A 12930-nucleotide genomic window follows, 5' to 3' on the forward strand; every position below is an offset into this window, starting at 1 on the left:
CAGCTCTCTGTAGAGACACGGAAATACGACATGGACGTTTGTCGTGTGGATCGGGTTTCCTTTCATTACCCCGTCTCCTATGGTTAGCAGGCTGCTCTTCACGGGAAACCTCTGCCCATGGGGATATACCGGTAAGTCCCTCCTCACAAGAACATATGTACTTTAGCACTGGTTAGCAGTGGTAAAGTGCCCAGAATCCCAAAGCCAGCAAAAACAAAGTCAGCAAAACAGGAGAAAAGGAGGGAAACAGTCAGGGGTAACAACGCCAAAGATGCCAGGCCTAACACTGGGCCAGGCTTATGTACTTTATTTTCCACAGGCAGTTACAGTGACTTAGGAGAGCCAGACTGCCTCCTGCTCTCTCATCACGTGGTCTCCGGCCCCCTAAACTATGATTGGGCCCTGCCCTGCACCACTGTTTAATGTCTTGACATTTTTATCTTTCTGCCTCCTAGACAATGGTGGAAATATGGGTCCCTGGATCAACGTAAAGATCAGGTTGTATTGTGGTGGATGCTGATCCATTTGTCGACAGTTATTAAAACAGTAAAAGTATTCCATGTCAACGATGCAACCATTGTTTACATTTCATATTCTTCTTACTCTTGCATTCCCTAAGAAAATATATTTTTCAGACGTGTTTCTGTAGTTTTTTCCAGGGAGCATAAGACTAGTTTAGTCATACTATATACAGGGTTGCCTCTAGGTGAGTTCAGATGTTGGGTGGGTGTTTATGATGGAGCACAATTGAGACCTCTAGAGTGGAGACTGAAAGCAGTGTGAGCTCTCACCAAGTATGAAGGTAAGTTATAGCGACAATCAGTCTACAGGCTCATCCAATACTTGGCCTCTCTGCAGAGCACACAGAGCAATTGATTGAATTGTCACACTTGCTAATTGTAATTACCAGTGTACAATGAAAATATGTGAAGGATATATATAGAATTTTGAAATACTGACAGCTCCATAGGAAAAGAAAATGCTGTTGTTACTGGTGAGGAGAGAGCAGGTGTGTTTGTGTGAGTGAGAGGATGGTTCGGGGTGATAAAAGAACGTACATGCAGATGGTTAGAGTGTAAAGACAGTGAGGAAAAGTAAGGAGCTGACATGTAAGCGCAGGTGGAGAATGGTGATTCTCCTATTAACATGCAAAGAGAATCTTGATTTCATTAATGACAACAGAGACTAACATTTGCATTTGACCAATCTGCTGCTTTCAAAATCTCAGGTAACAACTCACCTCACCTGACCAGAAGTCTTTACTAGCCATTGCATCCCTGGAAGAAGGGGCACCAAAATTGGAAAGATCCACACCTGTTTAACTCATAACCACGCACACCCATCTGGTTAACGTAGCTGTCGGAACTGGGGTGGCGGAGTGAGCTAAAGAATGATGATGGATTAAACCCAGATCTGTGACTGGGGGTGAGTGTTTGCAATGTTCAGCACTCCGTCCATCATCTCTTTGTGTTTGCTTTGTTTGCCCTAAGTTGGCAGGGTATGGCCAGACGTGGGTCCCTTGCTCACTTTGCCACTGGATTCAAGCTAGCCTGGCTCATGACGGCTGATTAGCCAGAAACCGGTCCCAGGATGCTTCTTTCTGGTCCAGGGAAGACATGGCCTGGCAGTTCGTGCTGGACTGTTCCCATGAGGCACAGGTTCAGACTGATTTGCATATGGCCATGTCGGAACTGGGGTGGCGGAGTGAGCTAAAGAATGATGGTGGATTAAACCCAGATCTGTGACTGGGGGTGAGTGTTTGCAATGTTCAGCACTCCGTCCATCATCTCCTTGTGTTAACGTAACTGTAGATACTTCTGTATAAGGCCTAACATAAAAACAGCAACTGATCTACACCATGAGCTCTAAATTCCAAAATCTTGTTCTCATGCATCTCACCACGCATAGCTTTTCACAGTCATGAAAAAAGGTGTAAAAAACTGACTCAGACGAGTGTTATAACGTGTGAAAGATGAAAACAGAAGGGAACGAGGAAGTGGTCAAACCAGTCTACATGGATGGGGGAGCAGTGGTCGGCAGGTCTGCTTTGGATATAACAAGATCCAGAATCGAGCCCTTGGTGTAGGAAGGTGGATACCTGACTATGGTTACCCCAGATTTTTTGCCTTGTGTTTAACTGATTTTCAACTTAGTTGGCCTGGGATGCTGCTAATCAGGGCCCCAGGCTATCTGCTCTCACTGTAAAATGGACTCCGTGTACTTTAGGTACATCTCCAATTGGATGTTGGGTCACCTTGTGAGCCCCTGTACAGTGTACCATAGGTACCCAGGGCATAGGTGCATCCAAGGCCTACCAGGGGCTGCTGCATATATTATGCCACCCCTGGCTGGCCATCCAAATTGACAAATCTGGCTGATCACTCAGCTGGGGCAAGGTCGTGTAATCACCCCTTGCTTAGGTATAGTATTCCTATACCTGCCATTATATATAGACACATATATACCTATAAGTCACTCCTATGGCAGGCCTTAACAATCCTGGAGGCAGAGTGCTTGGTTTTATGTGAGATGGTGCTCTAGCATGAGCTGAGCCTGTCTGCAGCTTTCGGAACCATGTCCTTATAGCTGTTCTATGATATAGCCATACCATATACTCTTAAGTGCATTATAATCCTCGTGGTTAAATGCTTTATCAAAACATGTCGTGTAAGGTGTCATATGCTTTGGAATACTACCCCCTCGCCAGTTCTGGCGATGGGGGTAGCATTCCACCCTTCTACAGGGAGAAGACATGTTGTTCCTGTTAATCCCGGTTAAAGTTAACCAGAGCCTCAGCATCACAAAATGGATGCTGCTGCCACAGACACAAGTCTGACCTCCTGCTGCTGGGAGTCCTTCCAGCGAGGGAGGCTTGGACAATAGGTTTCCTGTCTTGGGAGGTGCTAGCACCACCCCAGACAGGCCATAGTGTATTGGGGCAGGGAGGGCTGAATGAAATGAGACACTGCCTGGGGCACACAAGGTGACCCATGCATAGCCCGGTTCAAACCAGTTGCTGGGGCACTCCAGCCCCAGCTCTGGCGCGAAACTGGACAAAGGGAAAGGGGTGTAACCACCCCCTTGTCTGGTCCCACCCATAGGAGGGATCTAGCAGGTAATCCAGCCCCTTAGATTGGTATATAGGTAGGAGCTGAGTCAAGAGACTTTAGATTTATCCTGAACTGAAACTTGAAACGAAACTCTGGACCTTCGACATTCTATTGCAACTAGAAGACTGAAGAATCTCCCTTGTGGTCAAGGAGTGACCACCCTGTGCAAACAGGCACCATCCAGCGATCTGCGGTTTACTTTGTCGACGCTCCCGCCGGAGCCCGAACACAGAGTCCGACAAGAGCCAGACTTCCGGACTTCTTTGACCCCGATCCACAGCCACAGCAAAGCTGAGACCCGTGGAGGCGACGAGAGACGTGGGACTGGCATCTTGAAAAGCCTGCTCTTTGCTACTTGTGCAGCTTCTGAGGCACCCTCGAAGTTGTGCATTGGGGAGTGAGAAGCCCCAGCCCCGAGCCCATTCTGCACCGACGCACAGCCCTCCACACTCCACGAGTGCCGCGTGGGGCCTGCCAGTGTTTTTGTGCTCGACACGTCTGTCCGGTTACTTGCCCGTTGGCTAGTGGCCTCTGTGATGACAAACCTTCGAATCTGAACTGCCTGCCTGGTTGCTCCAGGTGGGCCCCATAGACCTTGCTGGTCTAACCCGAAGCGAATATTCGATTCCTGCGTGGGTTGCATTTGCCAAGGCCTGTTGACTCCAATCCGGAAGCTGACGCCGCCAACAGCGAGATCCTTCGTGGGACAGTCCATATCCAGCTCCTGGTCATCGTCGACGCCTCCTGGTCCACGTGGCTGCAGGGTCAAGCTTGACGACATCACCTGATTGCTTCGCGACATCGCCTGGTTCCTTCCTGGTCACTGGCTAGTGACCCAGACTCTGTCCCCTCTGCTTTTCAGGTACTCTTCATCCTCGATCTGCCCTTGGATCCAACCGGACACTTCTCTCCTGGTCGCCTGCAGCATCTTTTTACAGGTCTCTATAGGATTCAGCGACGAAACCCGACACACTTTGACACCTATGCACCCGGCTCCTGTGGGTGAGGTAACGCGAGTACTTTGGTGCTCCTGTGGGTATTGACTATCCTAGTGTCCTAGTTTTAAGTAGCTTTCTCCTAGTCCATCCGGAAGTGTCCTAAAAGAACTAGTTTCCAATTCTTACGTTCCCATTATATCTCTATGGTAACTCGTGTGTGTGTGTAGACATTGCACACGCTTCCCGTGGGCCTCCTGCTTCCTAATTCTTGGTAGTACAGCATAGCCCCAGCGATTCCCTAGGCTCTAGGCCTATTCCGTGTCGGTGACGTGGTTCTAATACCACTATTTTAGTATATGGTTTTACGTGCCCCCAGGGCCCTACTGTATATTGTGCAACTTATTGTATGATAATTAAGTATCTTGTTATGTGCTTGTGCCTCTGACCTCATAAAGAGTTCAGAGGGGTTGTGTTAGTAATAAATACATATATTTTTTATATATAACCTGTGTGGTGTCCTTTCACTTGGTATTCTAGGGGGTTACATATGGTAAAACAGCTTGCTTCACATGCTCTCTGAAGTTTTAGCCTAAGACTGCTTTGTCCATGCTACCACTAGGATAGCTGGTCTATAAGGTTGACTTTACAACCATCACCATAAGGGTTGTTTGGACTGATACAAGGTGCTCACTAGAATAGTGAACATCATATACCAGGCCAACTTCTTACACTTGGAATGAGTGGTTTCCGAGCAATGTTGAAAGAGATCGTTGGCTGAGAGAAAGGTGGCAAGCTTGTTGGCAGCAGAGTCTTCCAAAGAGCCCCAATGAAGATTAAAGTCACCCAGGAAGATCTGCCTGTCACTTTGAGAAAATTGGTCACTGATGAAGTCGGTGAGTTCCTCCACAAAGGAAGAGTAGTTACCGGGAGGGTGGTAGATGGCATGGAATCTAAAGGGTGAGCCATGATGTATTTGAAGTTCTAGGTATAGGCATTCAAATGTACGGAAAAGGGTTGTAGGGAAGGCTTTCATTTGAAGGGAATTCCTGAAGATGATAGCGACACCGCCCCCAATTTTGTGTGATCTGTAATTTCTGAGAATAGAGTAGTCAGTGGGTACCAGCAGATCAAGCAAAGTATGAGAGGAGTCATTACACCAGGTCTCAGTGAGGAAGAACATGTCAAGATTCTGGAGGGTGATAATGTCAGAAATTTCCAATTTCTGTTTAATTGCAGATCTGCAGTTGTGGAGCAAGCAGTGCAGCTTCGACGCAACTGGGGATGTTAGGGCTGTTAAGGGAGAAAGGGATAAGATTCTTGAATGAGGGTGCCCGGTAAGAGGGAGGCTGGTAGGTTCTGACAGAGGAGATGGTCTGAATAGTGAACTGCGTAGAATTATTAGCATAGCTGCCAAGGTTTCAGATTGCCATGTGTGACATTTTCATAACTTCAGAGTAATTATGAGTGACATTTTAATGAATATGAGTGACATTTTCTTGCGCGCAAAATCAAGCTATGAAGATAAGGAAAAACATAAAAATGTGAGAAATTACACTCATTTGAGGAACGGGAAACTCTAAATTAACTGGTGCACAGCGTAAGAAATAATTGTTAAATGACTTCCATGTATCAGAGTCATGTCTAAGTCATATACTTGGAATCATACAAATATCCGAAAGCTCATTTGCAATATATTCAATCAAGACTTTGCACACTAGCCCAGGACCTGTTTTTTCGGTTGTTTGTTATTTTGAGGCTTGTGTTTCCAGCCTTTGCCAAACACAGATTGCCAGCCTTTGTTGTGGGCCCCTCCTTCCCGTAAAATCAGGAAAGCATAGGGTCTGGGCCTCTCTCTGACATCAAGAGAAAACGATGTCAGAGAGGCCCCAACAACACGTGCTGCGTGCGCCGGTGATTTCCTGAGTTTTTCCATGATTTAGTGTGATTTGAATATAGATGACAGACCCTGCTGGATTTTTGACCCCTTAAAAATAAACTTTCAACTTGCAGTTAGATACACGCCTCACACGGCGCCGGTCCAGGCACCTATGTCACCTTCTGAGCATTACTACCAGCAGGCACCTGATCGCGCGGTACGAGACAAAGGCTGGTAAATTTAACACATGCAGACACACATTTATTATAATCTACCTCAGCCAGCTGGGCACTAAGGCCGAGAAGGAACATGTACCTCTTGTTGTGTGACTGTCTGACAACCAGCCTTGCGGCGCTCATAATTCTGCTACATTATGGATTCCAGACTCCTCAACCTACATATAAACACATGGCTGGGTTTCGTTTCCAATAGTTGCCTCTTAGTTACACAATAAGTTGCAAGCTGCATTGATGCCCCAGAGCACGACGTGCACTGCAGGGACATTTACACAATAAAAAAAAACTAAGTGCTGCCACCGGCGTCGCGTGCGCAGTGCTGCGTGTGAGGGGGGTGGCTCGACTGTCCACTTACTTATTGCAGTCCTGCCAAGCGTCACGCAACACGCGTGACGCCCACGCATTTCAGTGCGGTGATCCGCATCACCGCACTGAAAAGAAATGTCACGCATTACCGTGACCTGCCAGGCGAGCCAACCGGCACCTGTCACTGTGCCCGTGAACCGTGGGTTCTCTGCTGCTCGAGGTACCGCCTGTGTCCCTAACAGTATTACAGCAGACTGCGCCGGCGCAGCTCTGTGAGAGCCGGCGCTACAAATGTATCGAGTTGAACCTCTTTCTGCCAGGAGAGCTGGGATCATTAAATCCGGATGTGCGGTACTCCCGCGTCACGTCCGGCCGCCAACAGGAAGTTTAATACGGTTGGCGCTAATCATGGCACGCACAGGCAGCAGCAGGCCGGGCCGGCCGCAGGAGGGGTGTCCCGACCCGTCCGTCCCCATGGTGGGGGAGCCGCGCCGCGGTAGTAGAGCCTGTGACTCAGACTGCCTGAGCAGCTCAGCTGACCTGAGCTCAGACTGCCGGCAGCCTCGGAGAGAGTGGATGAAGACAGCACTGACTGGCGGCAGTATGGTGGCAGCAGGCTGCAATGTCTGTGCTGCACAATCGTGGCTGGGCAGCAGCAGTTCAGTAGTCAATAAGTAAGTGGACAGTCGAGCCCCCCCTCCCCCCCTCACACGCAGCGCTGCGCACGCGACGCCGGTGGCAGCACTTAGTTTTTTTTTATTGTGTAAATGTCCCTGCAGTGCACGTCGTGCTCTGGGGCATCAATGCAGCTTGCAACTTATTGTGTAACTAAGAGGCAACTATTGGAAACGAAACCCAGCCATGTGTTTATATGTAGGTTGAGGAGTCTGGAATCCATAATGTAGCAGAATTATTAGCGCCGCAAGGCTGGTTGTCAGACAGTCACACAACAAGAGGTACATGTTCCTTCTCGGCCTTAGTGCCCAGCTGGCTGAGGTAGATTATAATAAATGTGTGTCTGCATGTGTTAAATTTACCAGCCTTTGTCTCGTACCGCGCGATCAGGTGCCTGCTGGTAGTAATGCTCAGAAGGTGACATAGGTGCCTGGACCGGCGCCGTGTGAGGCGTGTATCTAACTGCAAGTTGAAAGTTTATTTTTAAGGGGTCAAAAATCCAGCAGGGTCTGTCATCTATATTCAAATCACACTAAATCATGGAAAAACTCAGGAAATCACCGGCGCACGCAGCACGTGTTGTTGGGGCCTCTCTGACATCGTTTTCTCTTGATGTCAGAGAGAGGCCCAGACCCTATGCTTTCCTGATTTTACGGGAAGGAGGGGCCCACAACAAAGGCTGGCAATCTGTGTTTGGCAAAGGCTGGAAACACAAGCCTCAAAATAACAAACAACCGAAAAAACAGGTCCTGGGCTAGTGTGCAAAGTCTTGATTGAATATATTGCAAATGAGCTTTCGGATATTTGTATGATTCCAAGTATATGACTTAGACATGACTCTGATACATGGAAGTCATTTAACAATTATTTCTTACGCTGTGCACCAGTTAATTTAGAGTTTCCCGTTTCTCAAATGAGTGTAATTTCTCACATTTTTATGTTTTTCCTTATCTTCATAGCTTGATTTTGCGCGCAAGAAAATGTCACTCATATTCATTAAAATGTCACTCATAATTACTCTGAAGTTATGAAAATGTCACACATGGCAATCTGAAACCTTGGCAGCTATGTATTGACTACTGAACTGCTGCTGCCCAGCCACGATTGTGCAGCACAGACATTGCAGCCTGCTGCCACCATACTGCCGCCAGTCAGTGCTGTCTTCATCCACTCTCTCCGAGGCTGCCGGCAGTCTGAGCTCAGGTCAGCTGAGCTGCTCAGGCAGTCTGAGTCACAGGCTCTACTACCGCGGCGCGGCTCCCCCACCATGGGGACGGACGGGTCGGGACACCCCTCCTGCGGCCGGCCCGGCCTGCTGCTGCCTGTGCGTGCCATGATTAGCGCCAACCGTATTAAACTTCCTGTTGGCGGCCGGACGTGACGCGGGAGTACCGCACATCCGGATTTAATGATCCCAGCTCTCCTGGCAGAAAGAGGTTCAACTCGATACATTTGTAGCGCCGGCTCTCACAGAGCTGCGCCGGCGCAGTCTGCTGTAATACTGTTAGGGACACAGGCGGTACCTCGAGCAGCAGAGAACCCACGGTTCACGGGCACAGTGACAGGTGCCGGTTGGCTCGCCTGGCAGGTCACGGTAATGCGTGACATTTCTTTTCAGTGCGGTGATGCGGATCACTGCACTGAAATGCGTGGGCGTCACGCGTGTTGCGTGACGCTTGGCAGGACTGTATTAGGAGAGGAAGGTGGAGGGGGAGTGACGCTGGTGTTCGTGTAGCTGGCTAGTAAGTTGGAGATGTCTGTCTCTCAATGCTTTACTTCTTTCTTTGTTCTCCTATATTATTTAATGATTTAAATGCTATTTATTTAGAGAAATTCTGTGTATAGCTCGTACACTTAGCAACTCCTCGGAGCAATATGATGTGGTTAGTCCTTCATCATCTAGTCTAAAACCATCACTGCTGCATACTACCCCCTAGTGGCTACACCAGGAGAAGTCGAAACGGAAAACACCACGTTTATAGCTCATTTTCCGTTCAGTTCTTTGACCCTTGCGATACAAGAAATACCGAGATTTGCATACGTTGTCCATGTTGAGTTAGTATATCACCACTACCTAATCGTGTAGACAGTATCCATCCTGTAACACAGCAACGTTATCGTACACGGAAACACGGAGGCCATGTTGAATTGGGAAAATTGAGTGGCAAATTTGGATCTGCTGCCATGTTGGATATGGCAACTAGAATGGAATCCGACGTCAAGAACAAAGACGACTCTGCCCGCTTCACGCTGGTGCGTGACAACTCGGCGCTCATATTGGTTTAGAAAAACTTCACGGATCACAGCATACCCGTCTTCTTAAAATGCTTGTTGAAAACGAAACGCATTTTCGTCACATCTATGACTTCAGTAAAAATATAGTAAATATTTTTGAAAGCTACGGATCATCGAAAAGAAGAAGAAACCACACGACAAAGTCAATATTTAAATTTAAAACTCTAAAAACAAAGTGATGTTGTACTTGTTTTTGTTTGTAAAATATAGAAAAACCGCTACAACACAGAGCGTTAAATGTGCTAACTTAATGCATTCGCCTGGCACGCCTGTGTCCTTTTCTTCCTTCCATTGCTGAAGCTACGGCTCAAAGTAAATGAAAATAGTAGAGCCACTGTTGGCCTAGAAGTAGGCGTGGCTTAGCTGTGCAAGAAAGACAGAGGCGGGCGAGTGCGGCAACCAGTAGGCAGTTGAAATCAATCTCGCGCGCCGGTTGGCCGTTGCTACTCGAGGCGTTACGCCCGTGGGCGGGGCTCCGCGCGGCCTGCGCCGCCCCTATGGGCGGTGTCTTGCGCGCGCTGTCCCTCGCAGCGGCCTACCCTGCTGCCTCATTGTTGCAGTCTGTGTGACTCTCGGGCTCTACTTTGTGCTGGTGGTGGTAGTGAGAAGCGGGAGGAGGTGGAGGAGGAGCGGCTGCAGTCCAGGGAAGTGTGTGCGCAGCTCGAACATGAGCGGCGGCGTGTATGGAGGTGGTGAGTAGGAAATCCGACAATGTCCTTGTTGTGAAAGTACTCCGGATCATAGACCAGTACCCAAGTTGGAGTTCATGCATAGGATCTGCCTACACCAACTGTCTCATTTAATGTAGATTCCTAAATGCCTCATTGACGTATGCCCTATAAAACACAGAACCATTTATCCAGCTACCCACCTTTAGTGTTCTCTAATGTAAGACTTAATAACACAGCAGATTCCTGAATCATTTTATTATAAGTCTGGCACTGATTGTCTTGCTCACTATGTGGTTCCCCACCTGACACTTTTAGAATTGGAGAGCCCGTAATGTTGATTTAAAACCAGTTACGTGCTTTATAACACCAGCAGCTCTCTGCTAATGATGTGGAGAATGCAAGCTAAGGTGTGAGTTGGTTAGTACTCATGTGTTAACTTCTTAGGTGTTATATAGATAAACCTTTTCTTAAGTCGCTGCTGGTGAGCTTGGCTAAACTGAAGGCTTAAAACCTGCAGTAGGCAACAAACATTGCAAGAAGAACCCTAAAATAATCTGATTATGCGAATGCGTTGGTAAACCACCCCCTGTCCACATTTTTTTAAATTGTAATATATTTCGAGATGTCAGTTAAAGCCAAAATAAACAATGTCACCCCAAACTGGGATAAAGTATTACCAGCTGTCCTCCAGTGTGATATTAAGACCATTCACTGCCTTACAATAAAGTTTATTCTAAGGATCCTATAAAGTCAGTGGAAAAATATGTAAACAAAGACTTTAATGTTACTTGAAATCTTTTGGGAGTCTATGTGTAAGACATTATTTGACAGCTGCATAGTTGGGCTAGTGTAGCACAGTTCATTTTGACGTGTGCCTTTTTCTGGAGGAAAATGTTAACCCTGTTTTTCCGAACGATGAGTGCCCTCAGTATGTCAACAATGTGATCTTCGTGCCGAGCCAGAATGTTGCCTTTGGTGTTCCTTACGCACAGAAATACTTGCAGTATGCGGCCACCAGTATTTTGCACAACTGCCTTCAAAGGCTAGGAATTACTTTCAGTATGTTAGAGCCAGCGGCGGACTTGTAAATATGTAGAGGGTCCATACCAAGAACATGTAAACTGCAGAGGGAGCAAGGTCCAAATTCATACATGGTATGCAACTAGGGTATACCAGTAACCGTTAGGATGCACCAGTGCCTAAGTGTCAAACCACACCACAGCACTGGAAAACACTTTGATTCTGGATCACAGCAACCTATCCTTTTCAAAGTTGAAGTTATCGACTCCCCTATGAAACCAAAATCCCACCCAGCAGGTCTTCTAACCAGTTAAAAAATAGGCATATTCATGCCCATGATGAAAACCAAGATTGTGCCTTACAAAATGTCAGATTTCGCAGCTCTCACACATCCAGTACTTCAAGTGGCAACAAGATTATTATATGTAAATGTCTTAAAACAAAACAAGCATTTACAATGCAATAGGCTTCGCATTAATTACGTTTGAGCTATTGGCATTGCTAAATATTGCAACACCAATTGCAACAAAAGTCTATTAATTGTAGGCCAAAAAAATGGTATTTATTTTTGTAGCAATAGTGGCATGCTGCACTTTAGATGAATATGTTTAAAAGTAAAGTGCACCATACTGCTATTGCTACAATAGTTAATTGTGGATGCGTTAACAATTGATGTGTGCACTGATGGCTGGTGGTGTGTGTGTCTGTAGAAATAGTGCACTGGTGGTGTGTGTGCCTGGTGGAAGTGTGAAGTGACGGCTGGTGGTGTGTGTGCCTGGTGGAAGCGTGTACTGACGGCTGGTGGTGTGTGTGCCTGGTGGAAGCGTGTACTGACGGCTGGTGGAAGCGTGTACTGACGGCTGGTGGTGTGTGTGCCTGGTGGAAGCGTATACTGACGGCTGGTGGTGTGTGTGCCAGGTGAAAGCGTGCACTGACGGCTGGTGGTGTTTGTGCCCATAGAAAGCGTGCACTGATGGTGTCTGTGCTTGGTGAAAGTGTGCACTGACGGTGTGGTTCTGTGTGTGGTTCTGTGTGTGGTTGTGTGTGTTGTGGTGGTTGTGTGTGTTGTGGTGGTTGTGTGTGTTGTGGTGGTTGTGTGTGTTGTGGTGGTTGTGTGTGGTTGTGTTGTGTGTGTGTTTAGCTGTGTGTGTGTGGGGCGGGTGAGGGGGCAGATAAGCGTAATGTTGTCAGCTCTGAGGAGCACACAGTTTATGCTCATATTCTGAAGCATGTGCTTCCAGACTCCCTGCTCCCCCTTGACGGTCGGTCTGAGTTATACCTTGCACTGCTGTTAAGCCTCAAAAAAAACCCAGGCTCACTTTCGCTTTGCATCTATCGCCACTGGGAAGAAGCAGTGTACCACTACATTGATTAATTGGCCGGCTGATGGAGACCCTCCTGTGAAATCTAAAGCATTTAATAAAATACCCTCATGTTAGCTCTTAAAGTTACCCTCACATTATATCTTCAAATGACCTTCACGTGAGATAATAAAGTGACCCTCCGGTGAGACCCGAGAGTTAGCCTCTTGAGATCCAAGGGTGATTATACCTGAGACGCCAAAAGAAGCCGCTGTGACATGTCCAGGAGCCACCTAAATTACCCAACTTTATTTACAACAAGGATATTGTGCTGGATAACTAAACACTTATAAGGTCCCAAAGGCGAGACCTATTGGCTATGCCAATGCTTGTTTGGTTTAAACTTTCAGTCATGTTGCACAGCATCAGTGTAACATGGATAAAGAAACATTGAAAAGCATTTCAGCCATGTTATCTACATTAAAAGAACAGGAAGGGAAAT

At 47.3% G+C, this 12930-nt stretch overlaps 1 protein-coding gene across 1 annotated transcript in view; it reads left to right on the forward strand.

Annotated features, from left to right (window-relative positions):
- The first annotated feature begins 9899 nt into the window (after nt 1-9899).
- ACTL6A (actin like 6A) overlaps nt 9900-12930 on the forward strand; it is a 126440-nt gene continuing 123409 nt past the window's right edge. The window contains exon 1 of the mRNA XM_078665363.1: nt 9900-10128. Within this exon, the coding sequence (XP_078521489.1) occupies nt 10104-10128 (25 nt within the window). The 5' untranslated portion in view covers nt 9900-10103. The remainder of the gene's footprint in view (nt 10129-12930) is intronic.

Source organism: Lissotriton helveticus, chromosome 11 (genome assembly GCF_964261635.1).
Source record: "Lissotriton helveticus chromosome 11, aLisHel1.1, whole genome shotgun sequence".
NCBI classification, from domain to species: Eukaryota; Metazoa; Chordata; class Amphibia; order Caudata; family Salamandridae; genus Lissotriton; species Lissotriton helveticus.